Source organism: Mchenga conophoros, linkage group LG13 (genome assembly GCF_057382185.1).
Source record: "Mchenga conophoros isolate Kocher_MC1m ecotype Shallow Benthic linkage group LG13, M_conophoros_male_GT1.1, whole genome shotgun sequence".
Classification (NCBI taxonomy): Eukaryota; Metazoa; Chordata; class Actinopteri; order Cichliformes; family Cichlidae; genus Mchenga; species Mchenga conophoros.
The window spans coordinates 13245813-13258160 of record NC_140538.1 but is presented as its reverse complement, the minus strand read 5'-3'; the positions used below and the strand labels follow the sequence as shown (position 1 = coordinate 13258160).

The following is a 12348-nucleotide window of genomic DNA, read 5'->3' as shown; positions in this document are numbered from 1 at the left end:
ACAACAGCGACAAATAATTCAACTGCTTCCTTTAAGAATTTGTTTTCAACAAACAATTAGATGGCCAGCCAAAACTAACTTTTAACATGTATAATATTTTACACAATGCTGAAAAATACTTTTGTGTTTTTCGACATAACATGCTTCTTATTCGACATGATTTCTAAATGCAGAAGATTATAAATGGGAATATAAACGATCAAAAACGCGTAAAGTTAGACGCAGCGTTTTTCTCAAAACCTTTGGAAAGTTTTGTCGGGCCAAAGAGGTAGTTTACACATGGGGAGTTGAAGGCTTACCATCAGTTGGTAGCAGAAAACATCTGAATTTTATCTGTTTTCGGTTTATTATCGTCATTATGTTGAAGTCTAAAACCTTCGTTAAGAAGACCCGGTCGGGTGGGGTGATGAAGGTAGTGCGTGAGCATTATCTGAGGGATGATATTTGGTGCGGGAGTGAAGTTTGCACTGAATGCAAACAGGAGTCCACGGTGCTGCAGAAAGACGCGTGTATGGAGAGCAGTCTCTGCTCCTATCCACATTATCTGGTCCCTGACACCAATGTGGTGCTTCATCAGGTAGTAAAAAGTGACATCAAATTTCTTCAAACAATTGAATATGGTATTCTAAACGTGTAAGCTTTGACTTCTCTTCCCTAGGCACATAGTGCAAGTTTGTGACTCAAGTACTGCGATGATGCCCCTAAAAGTACAGTATACTATAGAAGAAGCACAAATCATGGCTGTGCTCGAGGTAGTAGATAGTAGAAGATGCGAGTGACCAGAATGGACAGGATTAGAAACGAGTACATTAGTAGGACAGTTCAGGTTAAGCAGTTTGCATACAAAGTTAGAGAGGCGAGGCAGCAACAAAAGAGAATATGCCAGAGCAGTTTCATGGATTGAATTAAGGAAGACTTGCAAAGGATGTAACAGACAGTTCTAGGATAGGGTGAGATGATCTGCTTTGGGGGGCCCTAAAGGGGAGTAGTCACAAGAAGAAGACACAAAAAGCACAAACTGGGGCCATTAAACTTATGTTATTGACAAATAACACTTTTTCTGGCCAATGTCAATATTTTCCTTTTTACACACCTATATATCTTTTTCAAAAGTGACCTAACAGAGAGATCAGCACATATAGTAACAATTACAGATTCAATACAAATTTAATAAAAGTTGGGGGTTTTTGTTTTTGTTTTTACTGACTTGAGTAGTGATCAGTAGTGACTGTTTGCCTATTATTCAAGAAAAAAGACTGACCATATTCAGAAAGTGTTTTTTGGCCAGTTATTATTAACCAGTTGGAACAGATATCTGACATCAATTTAGGTGAAAGATTCCTTTTAAGCATTGCACCTGATTCCCTAACACTTTGTGTACACTTTGTCCTGCAGATCGATATACTGGAAGATCCTGTGATTTGCAATGTGATTATCCTTCAAACTGTACTGCAGGAGGTGCGCCACCGCAGTGCACCCGTCTACAAACGCCTGAAGGACATTATACACGAGAAAGAAAAACGCTTCTACACTTTTACCAATGAACACCACAGGTAGAGAAACACTGTTGGCATTTTTAACATCATAATGACATCCAAATTTCACAGTATTGTCAAAAATAAACACACACAAAAGTAATAAGTAGAAAGATCTTTTTCTTCTTCATGGTATCAGATCACTTTAAAAAGGCATGAAACTGTATTTTACTTTGAAGCTCGATACCTTATTTTATCCATCCTTATAATTCCTGCTCTTCCAGAGATACATTCATTGAACGTGAACCAGGGGAGAGTGCCAATGACCGAAATGACCGGGCAATTCGTGTAGCAGTCAAATGGTACAGCCAGCACCTGAAGACATTTGAGTCTGACACAGATGGTCTCAAGGTGGTCCTCCTCACCAATGATCAAGGGAACAAGCAGAAAGCACAGGACAACGGCCTGCTGGTGTACAAATGTAATGTATCACATTTTCAGCAAGAAAAGACCTTCTAACTATGTTCTTTTAAATTTAATCTAATTTTAAATGACATCAGCTTTAACAGTTTGTAATAAGAATACTTTTTAAATTTTTTTATAGGTGAAGAATATGTCAAGAGTCTGATAGCAAACCCTGAGCTTGTGGATCGCCTGGCCTTGTCCAGTGATGACAAGGTAAGCTAAAATTGTTACATACAAAAGTCAGGTGTCTGTACCTGAACTTGAATCTGTTTCTCCTGTTTACATATCTCATTTTCTTTTTAACCTAACCTCTTTTTTTTTGGTATTCTTTGTCTCTCCTCCATCAGAATGAAATTACTAGCAGTAAAGTGTTATTTCCAGAGCACCTTCCCCTATCCAGAATCCAAACAGGAATTAAAAGTAGCTCCTTCCTCCAAGGCACCTTTAGGGCCAGCAGAGACAACTATTTGGAGGCAACTGTGTTTGTCCAGGGAGAGGGAGAAGACAGCACAGAGGTGTGTGTGTGTGTGTGTGTGTGTGTGTGTGTGTGTGTGTGTTTGTGTGCATGTACATCTGTCTGTGAATATATAGTTCTGTTGATCATGTCGAACAGTCTAAGTTTGTAATTTTCTGTGCAAATAATCGTGAAAGCATGCTGAAAGCTCTCTACGGTCCTTTTATTTGTTCACAGGTTCTCATCCAGGGTCTTCAGAACCTCAACAGAGCAGTGCATCAGGATGTGGTTGCTGTGCAGCTTTTGCCGCGAAGTGAGTGGGTGGCACCGTCCTCAGTTGTCCTTCAGGATGAAGGCACCGCAAAGGATGATGAGGATGCTGAAGAAGAGGAGGGGAAAGTAAGTTTTATGGAAGAAGATGGTATTAGATAAATCTGTATATTTGCTTATAGTTGAGTTGTTTGCTTTTTTTATTTCTTATAATTTAGTTGGAATATAATTTAAAATAAGTATTGGTGTAGATGTTTGAATGTATAAAGGTGTCTTAGAGTGTTATTAATAATCTCCTTGTTGTTTGAGCAGTTGAGAACAGCTGCAGTCGAGGCAGCGAGGAAGCCCACTGGCAAGGTGGTGGGGATCATCAAAAGAAACTGGAGGCCATTCTGTGGCATGCTGAATGTTTCCCAAATCAAAGAGGTACGTTAAAGCTGCTCAATAATATATGGAACATTCCTCAAAATTGATATGCGTCTTTGACGTAAATTAATACAACTTAGTAGTTACAGATAGTTTTGTGCTTCCTCTTATTGTCAGCACTGACAATCCCTATTCTTTTCCTGTTCTTTCAGTCCACTCGGCATCTTTTCACCCCAGCAGACCGCCGTATCCCACGCATCCGCATTGAAACGCGGCAGGCATCCACACTGTCAGGCCAGAGGATCATGGTGGCCATTGATGGCTGGCCCAAAGACTCCAGATATCCAAATGTGAGTTGGAATCTCTTCAGACTGTCAAATAATTGGAACCTGCATATCTACTTACCATTTCTATGTTAAGTTTAATATAAAAAATTAGCACAACATTTACAGGAAAATATAAAATTCAAGGAATACCAATTTGTCCATGGAAACATTCTATTTTATTATTGTTATTTTTGTTATTTAGGGTCATTTTGTACGCAGTTTGGGAGGTGCAGGGGAGAAGGACACAGAAGAGGAGGTGCTGCTACTGGAGCATGATGTCCCTCATCAGGCTTTCTCCCAGGCAGTACTCAGTTTCCTCCCTAAGATGCCGTGGGCCATCACACCAGAGGTAACATTTTTTTTCCTTAAGATAAATGGAGCACAGGTATATTATTTAAGTCATCAGTTGGTCCATCAACCTATAATTTGACAGCATGCACATATACAATTGTGCATAAATGAATGTAAATGTATGTGGTGCAGGACATGATGAAAAGGGAGGACCTGAGGCCTCTGACAGTTTGCAGTGTGGACCCTCCAGGATGCACAGATATAGACGATGCTCTGCACTGTAGAGAGCTGGAAAATGGAAACCTCGAGGTACAAATACACTATTAGTAAAAGTACTTGTGTCTGTAAAACTGTATATGCGAGTCTTTTGATGTACTATCCATGTTCGTTTGCAACAGGTGGGCGTCCACATTGCTGATGTCAGCCACTTCATCAGACCTGGCAACGCTCTAGACAAAGAGGCAGCCAACCGTGGCACCACAGTGTACCTGTGTGGCAAAGTAAGAAAGTCCACCTCGCATGTTCGCATCCTTCATTGATGCGTTTTAAACCACGATATCAACAGCAGTACCACAGAAGAGAAAAAGGAAGCACTCTGCTGACAACTATTTTAATTAGTCAGGTGAAACAATTTAGGACTGAAGTTAAACTCTTTTACTTTGGGAGGAAGTAGAAGTGAAATATACTTTCTCTGTAGCACCTTAACCTCTTCGATCTCAATGTTTTGTCACAAAAGTCAGCTAATGCGATGCAGTTTTATCAGTGCAGGAGAAATCTTAGAGTGCGTTGATCTCAAAGGGACTGGGCTGGCTTTTGTCAGTATTTTATAACATTTAGTAGTGCAACTGGAACTTCTCACAGAACATGCCATAATACATCACCTTTTTCATCCATAAAATCCAGTCCAAATCCCTGCAGACCTCCATTCATCCGTTCCATGTGCACAGATTTTGTTTTACCAAGTCGAATGTAGCTCCTGCTCCCTGTCACTCTGCATTTTTGGTCTATTTTTATTGGTCACATAAATATGTGTCACACCGAATGTACGTAATACCGTGCTGATTTCAAAGTTTGATTGTGCGATTGCTCTCCGGTCTTCATGCTTGCATTGCACTGTGCTGTGTTTTTCTCAACACTGCAGGAAACTGTGAAAACAAGCTTATTAGGGCCCTTTCACTTAGAAATGGCTCTAATAGTAGAAGCAAATGAGCAAATTTCTTCTTATTTGTATTTTATTGAAATCATCTGATCATGTTTGATTTTTAACAGTGTGTTTAATTTTTTATCTCGCAGAGGATAGACATGGTTCCTGAACTGCTCAGCTCCAATCTTTGTTCTCTGCGGTCCAATGTGGACAGGTAGTGACACAAACACATACACGCGGCCTTTTCACATTAAATGAATAAAATGAATGTACTTAGACTGTTTGTGTCTAATTCTGGTTCTTTTATTTGCTTTCACCAGACTCGCCTTTTCGTGTATCTGGGAAATAAACCACAAGGCTGAAATTCTAAAGACTCGATTCACAAAAAGTGTTATTAACTCCAAGGTATCGTGCCAACACACACGGACAGTTAGCATTTTGTTTTTTAAATTTATACCTTTTTTTTAATGTTACCATTTTGTGTTAGATTTTATGCAATAATTTTGTTTCTGAGTAAGGTTTATTATTACTATTATTGATGATTTTCTTTGTTTTGGTCCAGGCATCTTTGACCTATGCTGAGGCCCAGATGAGGATTGATGACACCAACAAGAATGACGATATAACAAAAAGCCTACGGGGTCTGAACAAACTAGCTAAAATCCTCAAGAGGCAGAGGATAGAGAAAGGGTAAAGACCAAAGTGAAAGAATAGTAAAAAACAAAGGCAAAAAGCTGGATATTTAGACTTGTTGTAATTCACATGAATCTCATTTTGATATCATTTAGGGCACTGACACTGTCCTCTTTAGAGGTCCGTTTTCACATGGACAGTGAAACTCACGACCCCATTGATCTTCAGACCAAAGAACTCATGTAGGTAACTTTGAAAAGGAGCACTCTGCAGAATCCATTTCTCTGCAGAAGCCTCTTTGTCTTCATATTTTTCAGCGTATGAGTCATGCTGTGTTTTTAATGAGTGTAAATAAAATCATCTCCTGTTCATTAGGGAGACAAACTCAATGGTCGAAGAGTTCATGTTGCTGGCCAATATTTCAGTTGCTCAGAAGATTTACGATGAATTCTCAGAGTGCGCTCTGCTGAGGAAACACCCAGCACCACCTCCGTCTAACTATGACATCCTAATCAAAGCTGCAAAGTCTAAGGTGAGCAAAGGAAAACAGTCATGTGAGTTCCTGCTATGAAAGAAGAACATTGTGTCAGTAAAGCAGCTTTAATTCAAGATCCTGACTAAGAGCATTTTTAATTTGAAATAGTTTTGTGGGTTTCTCTCACATTGGAAAGCAACTGCATAAGTCTCTGCTTCTAGTTGAATCACAGCAGTACATTAAGTAGAAAAACTAGTAAATATGGTTACGTTTTTAATAGGAAAAATATTTTAATGTGTCAACATTTTTGTTTCCAACTCCCATCAGGAGGTCAAGATCCACACAGATTCAGCAAAGGCACTGGCTGACTCGCTTGATGCAGCCAAAGTGGATGGATTCCCATACTTTAACACGCTGCTGCGCATCCTGGCCACTCGCTGCATGATGCAAGCCGTCTATTTTTGTTCTGGCATGGACAGCGATTTCCATCATTATGGTCTCGCCTCGCCCATTTATACGCACTTCACGTCCCCTATCAGGAGGTATGAAAACAGATGTTCTACACATCTTGGCAAAATATGTGTACGTCAGGCTTTTCTAACAAAGAGATGTTCACAATTGATTATGGATCAGTTGTTAATATACTCTTTTGTCATCCGGTTTCATGGTTTTTATCTTGTGGTCAGGTACGCTGATATCATCGTGCACCGACTGCTGGCAGTGGCTATAGGTGCAGACACCACCTACCCAGATTTAATGGACAAGCATAAACAGTCAGCTCTCTGCAATAACCTCAACTACAGACACAAAATGTCTCAGTATGCACAGCGGGCTTCTGTGGCCTTCCACACACAGGTAAACGCATATCAGCATCTGAACTGTGTGAACTGGCTGTCTTTGCTTCATATTAAAACCCCTTTTTTCCTGCAGTTGTTTTTTAAGAGCCGAGGAATACTTAATGAAGAAGGATTCGTTCTGTTTGTGAGGAAGAACGCAATCATCGTACTCATCCCAAAGTTTGGCTTGGAGGGAACTGTGTTCTTTGACTCAAAAGACAAGGTTTCCCCAAACATTGTGTTTGAGGAAGAGGTATAAACACCTTTCTCTTTTTAAATTTAAAAGCAGTCAGCTATGCATAGAAAGTCAGTAAGGTTTAACATGGTTTTTGTTTTTTTGCACGTGTGTAGGGTCCCACTCTGTCTGTAGAACAGCACAAGTTCCACATATTCGACAAGGTGAAGGTCACCATCAGCCTAGATGACTCCAATATTCAGCACCAGAAGATCCGCATGGCTTTGATTGAACCAGTGGTAAGAAAGACCAAAACTGAACTTTTAACAGTTAAAAGTATTCAGAATAAATTGAATACTATTAAGATACAGATTTCAGTCAACCATGATAAGAAAATGTGCTCGTTTTTTCCCTAGAAATAAAAGTTTGTTTTATTTTAGATCCCTGGTGTGAGTGTCTCAGCCCCAGATACCGAAAGACCAGCCAAGAAACAAAAATTGGACCACTGACCCAGGAAGGAGCTCTCGGTTTTCACCTAAACCACATGATGTTCCAGCTTGGACTGTTTGATGTATTGATAAAGTTTAGTTGTTTTATTTTGCTTTAAAAAAAAAAAAAAAAAAAAAAAAAATCTCTTTTCTAATGAGTAAAATTTTGCTCTTATGATTTAAAACATTTGTTGGAAGAGTAAGCTGTCTTATATATTAAAGGTATTTTAATGATAGTCATTAAAAAAAATTTTTTTTTATTAAAATAATTGTTTTTGATGTACTTCTCAGAATTATTTTCAAACATGATTTGAATGGAGTCATAAGCCAAAATATTGGAAGATTTCACCGTTTACAGTTTTGTTTTACTTTTATTCCTTGGGTTGATTTAAATCATTAGCAAATAAACACCCTGTGCAGAGGTCCGTAAAACAACGTGTCCTGAAGCCAGTCAAAAAAACCAAACTTGAACGCAACTTAATGTGACAATAATCCAGAAACTGAATTTAACTATTAGAAACAGAGCGAAGAAATGGCTCAGTCAGCTTTTAATTCATTAGTGACATTATTCAGTGCATCAGACTGTGATATAAAACAACTCAGTATCAAAACAACATGATAAAAAAAGTTTTATAAAAATCATAAATACAGCTCAGATCTGATGTCGCCAGAAAGTCAACGTACATCCAACACCAAATGAAAAGAAAACAAACCTCCCCAAACAACAAAAATGGTGCTAGGATCAATACAGCTTTCAGGAAGGTTATCGTTGTGCAAGTTGAATGCAGACTTGATAGTTTTATGCTGGTTTCAAAAGTACACCTGTCTGTGGATTAGACTTCCCTTTGATAACCTGTGATTAAAGAAACTGCTTCCAGTCAGGTAACTTGTGAAACCCCATGGTTGTATTCATACCTCATTTAACAGTTAACACAATTCAGTCTAACCAAACATATTTACCATAAATGCTTTAGACATAGTGTAAACCTTGTTATATTTGATTGCAACATATTAAGCACATGCTTTCACTAGAAGAAGAATCCCTTTCAATCCATCTATCAGTTGCCTCAGTGGTGAGGAAAAAACACCTGAAAGAGAAGAAACTTAGTTTTAATGAAAGAAAAAGAAAGTAAGGATATACAATGTACACACTAGAGCACACTTCAGGGTTTTCTGTTACACGAACATGTGGTCATTGTTTAAAGTGTCTAATCTTGAGTTTTTCTTAGTGAAGAGTTGCTTAAATTTTATTAAACAATGGATGAAAGAAGCAATTTTTTTTTTTTTTAAAGCATCAAAACTTAATGCGGATAATAACTAATAGTTTTAGGAACAATTAGATCTAAAGGCACAAACTCGAATATCCACATTCTTGTGATTGTGTGTAAAGTCAGTACCTTTACTTTAGTGTGTCGAGTGACTTGGAAGGCGTCTTCTGCCATGTGTGAACTGAAGAATTCTTTGTCACAGTCTTTGTTGGTGCCATCAATAAGACTGACTGCTGAGGTAGTGTTATAACCGCTGTCCACCTGAACACGTGCAAAAAGCAGTCAATCAGAAATATTCTGTTACCCAAAACATCAATATGAAATTATCCTTGCTGGGATTAAGCTCTTTTTACAAACCTGCATGCTAGAATCGTAGCGTATGCTGCTTCCCTCTGCCAGGAGAGACACAAACATATGAGAGTTTTCTGTTGCTGATGCATTAACCATGCGAGAGCTGGTCAGCTGCTCGGAAGGCCCCACACCTTCGTCCTCCTCATACTCGAGCCTCGGTTCAATTTCTGTCTCCTTGCCTTCCTCCATTTTCACAGGTTCCATTGGGTCCACGCCAACCCTCTCAGTGTTGGTGGGGTGAGAGTCTTGTGTCAGGGGTGATGATGAATCTAATTCCATAGAGGGGAAAGAAGAGCGAGTGGCAGAGGGGAGGTGTTCTTCAGCCACCTCATTGTCTGGGAGCTTAGGGTTGAGGATCGGTGAGATGAGGGGAGGGGAAGCCCAGCAGCGGCCTCTAGGTCTGGGCCTGGGTCGAGAAATGCGCTGGGGTTCATTGTGGCAATGGAGCTGGTGTGGGGAGCAGCTACGAATGGGAGAGCAACCCTCAACAAATGGACTCTCACTGCAGGAAGCGACTATATCCAAGGGGGCACCACGTGGGGTCAAACAGCTAGGCTGGTTTCTCTCAGCTAAAGAAAGAACACAGTAACAATTACTTGCCTTTTTACCAACATTTTGTCTTCTCAGTCACATATTCTTTATTGGATCATAACATTCCTGAAGCACGACCCCATTCAGAAGATAAAGACACATCTGCCTCGATTACCAGTTGCTAATTTAATGTAAAGACCAAATTATAGGTGTTCTTCTTGCTGCAATGCAACTTATTCTGCATTTTATAATATCACCAACTAAACACATGGAGGCATCACCACCATACTCAAAGGATTATGTATTATAGAGGAAGATTTAAAACTACTAGCTGGATGAAAACTGTTGACACACACAGACACACTAAATACAAAACCGTGTCAGTGTGGATGTAGCCTTAGCCAATATTTCTCCAATTTTGATTTGTTTGGATATTAAAATTTTAGTTACAAAGTGTAACTAGTGTTTTAGTTACAACTGTGTACCTGAGCCAACAGGTGTGCATTCTGCATGTGCAACAATAGGAGAAATTGTGGGGGAGATGAGGCCAGCAGGAGAGGACCTATCACGGAAGAGAGGACTGTCGATGCTGCCAAGGCTACAATCCCGGAAGCGTCCGTGCTGGATGGGACTCGAAGAGAACTGACCCTAAAATAGCAATAGAAATTTTATTTATATAGCACATTTCATTACGTGTAAACTGCTTAACAAAGAAGATAAAAACCTGTGTAGGCTCACAATCCTTTAAGGCAGCAAAAACACAAAAACAAATCAACAGCAACTATTTAATGTAAGCCTGGGTGAAGGCTAACAGTGTCAATGTTCATTTTCCTGTTATTAAAATTATTCGTTGAGCAAAATATGATCTCTAGATGCATTTTTTCTCTTGAATTTTATGCCTAAAATAAATCGTTTGGGTAACGGTTGTGTATATGAAATCTCTACACTCCTCTACTCACTGTAGAAGGCGTCGGAGCTGACACACCACAGGCCGAAGGGGAGGAAAAGATAGCAGATACAGCTTCTCCCTCAGAACCTTCAATGCAGTCTCCTCTCTTGGGAGATGGCTTTTCCTGACCGGCATTGCCTCTCTCTGGACTTGGAGGGCTCGAGCTGTCTGAGCCACTATAACTATTTTGGCCATCAAGGAATAGTTTTCGTCGCAAGGAGGAGCTGCTCAGACTCTCCTGCACTGGATCACACACCTCTTCATAACGGTAATATTCCCCTGTGAGGAAAAAACAAAAACAAAAAACAGTGACTTGACAGCAGATTGTTTGATTTTCTTTTTCTCACTATGATCCTGTTGGTGTTTAGTCAAGGTTTACCTAGAACTTTCTCCAAATCAAAAGCCAAAGGCAATGTAAGGGTTGTCTGACATCCAACTGTAGATCAAAACACACAAAGTTATGTATATATATAAAAAGTAGGTAAAAGAAAAAAAAAAGGCAAAACAGGTTAAAAAAAAAAAAAAGTAACCGACCTGAAATTTTTTCTGGCTCCTCTGCAATCATTGCAGACATTGAACCTTCAACATTAAAAATAAAAGTTTTTACAAAACCAGAGTTTAACAGAAATCTATGGATAAAAACAGAATAAATACAAATACAAAACCTACAAGAATTAAGAAGTAACATAAACGATAAGACAACTTACTATTCTTAGAAATCTGAGGGACTTTACGGGTCTCTGGTGCAGCCCAGGGGGAAGGGACAATTATTCCTTTGGTGAAAAACTTTATTGGAGACAGGATAATGACATCAGTACAAAGGGAATCTATAAATTCTGGGTACACTAAAGTCTGTATCATTAGCAAAGATGACATTTGGTTACCTGCTCAATAGCATTCTGACGTTTTTCCTCAATGTCCAAATCCGTCCTAAAAGAAAGACCACTCACTTTGATAGAGTCTTTAATAAGCTCCCCAGGTTTAATACATAGAGGAGGTATTAAAATCACAAGATAAAACAATGCAGATCTTCCTCAAAGAATTTCACATTTGTCACAGTGTCAGCCGTATTACATCACTTACCTTGTCTGACTGAGGTAAAAAGATTGCCGCTGAATTTCCTCTGGGTCTATGTGCACTGGTAGGAGACTGGCCATTTCATCAATAGACCAGTTAAACTTAGGTGGAGTCTGGGTAAATTAAACAAGTCTAAAATTATTAAGAGACTACATCCACTCATGAGTAAATGAGTTGAGTAGATGATATGAAGTAAATTTAAAACTTACAGCTTTACAAGGTAGGGACTTAAATACAGATGGACTTGGCACCAGCGGTTCGCGAAGATGGTGATAGTCGTTTGGACTTTCAAAGGGGTTTCTAATGGAGGGCCTGCCTGGAGTCTCTGGAGTGATCTGGATCTGAGCATGGTCCCCCATTTTAGCTGACAAGAAATATCCAAGTCGGGATGACGATAAATGACAATCCAAAGACACTAAAATTATTTCGTTGTAAGATTTTCCGTTTTGTTCTACCTCTAGTACGTTGGCTACATTACTTCCTCTGTTTCTATAGCGTTAACAAACCTTCGAAGGAAGCAGCTTTTAAAAAGAGGATTTAGCTTCACACATTTCACTTCACCCCTAAGTTATTTATACATTTACGCAAGAACTAGATAACGTTTGCCTTACAACTGTTGGTACTTACAATTGTGAACGAGCCGGAACTCTAACAGCAATATTCATTGAAAAGCCAGCAGCAAACAATCAGCAGAGAGACCAGTTCAAACGTTTTTTTAATTTCGCCCACAAGGCAGGCTAGCCAATAGAATCGTCGCAGGAAGCTCGCGTAACC

General features: G+C 39.3%; 2 protein-coding genes across 3 annotated transcripts; one reads left to right on the top strand and one right to left on the bottom strand.

The window, feature by feature from the left end:
• The first annotated feature begins 55 nt into the window (after positions 1 to 55).
• dis3 (DIS3 exosome endoribonuclease and 3'-5' exoribonuclease) lies at positions 56 to 7960 on the top strand. Its single transcript, XM_085296558.1, has 21 exons — positions 56 to 577; positions 1396 to 1553; positions 1760 to 1956; positions 2080 to 2153; positions 2288 to 2455; positions 2632 to 2793; positions 2977 to 3090; positions 3243 to 3380; positions 3559 to 3705; positions 3840 to 3956; positions 4046 to 4147; positions 4941 to 5005; positions 5112 to 5196; positions 5354 to 5481; positions 5580 to 5666; positions 5800 to 5956; positions 6227 to 6441; positions 6586 to 6754; positions 6830 to 6988; positions 7087 to 7209; positions 7351 to 7960. The coding sequence occupies exons 1-21, from the start codon at positions 359 to 361 to the stop codon at positions 7417 to 7419; spliced, it is 2853 nt and encodes a 950-aa protein (XP_085152684.1). The 5' UTR covers positions 56 to 358; the 3' UTR covers positions 7420 to 7960.
• On the bottom strand, positions 7930 to 12341 carry bora (bora aurora kinase A activator). 2 transcript variants are annotated; one of them, XM_085296561.1, is made up of 13 exons: positions 12202 to 12341; positions 11784 to 11938; positions 11581 to 11687; positions 11382 to 11427; positions 11205 to 11283; positions 11032 to 11076; positions 10877 to 10933; positions 10508 to 10776; positions 10034 to 10196; positions 9149 to 9586; positions 9024 to 9058; positions 8796 to 8927; positions 7930 to 8486 (listed from the first exon to the last, which is right to left on the bottom strand). In XM_085296561.1, exons 2-13 carry the CDS (start codon positions 11931 to 11933, stop codon positions 8466 to 8468), a joined length of 1542 nt encoding a protein of 513 aa, XP_085152687.1. In that variant the 5' UTR covers positions 11934 to 11938; positions 12202 to 12341; the 3' UTR covers positions 7930 to 8465. The 2 variants fall into 2 exon arrangements, with proteins under 2 accessions (XP_085152687.1, XP_085152686.1); XM_085296560.1 differs by having other exon boundaries at positions 9024 to 9586.
• Between the last annotated feature and the right edge of the window lie 7 nt (positions 12342 to 12348).

Coding starts and splice junctions, on each gene's coding strand:
- dis3 (XM_085296558.1), top strand. CDS start 359: ATGTTGAAGTCTAAAACCTTCGTTAAGAAGACCCGGTCGGGTGGGGTG. Junction 5,482..5,579: donor AGGCAGAGGATAGAGAAAGG/GTAAAGACCAAA, acceptor GATATCATTTAG/GGCACTGACACTGTCCTCTT. Junction 5,957..6,226: donor TCAAAGCTGCAAAGTCTAAG/GTGAGCAAAGGA, acceptor AACTCCCATCAG/GAGGTCAAGATCCACACAGA.
- bora (XM_085296560.1), bottom strand. CDS start 11,933: ATGGGGGACCATGCTCAGATCCAGATCACTCCAGAGACTCCAGGCAGG. Junction 10,934..11,031: donor GGAGCCAGAAAAAATTTCAG/GTCGGTTACTTT, acceptor TTTGATCTACAG/TTGGATGTCAGACAACCCTT. Junction 10,197..10,507: donor CAGCTCCGACGCCTTCTACA/GTGAGTAGAGGA, acceptor TTGCTATTTTAG/GGTCAGTTCTCTTCGAGTCC.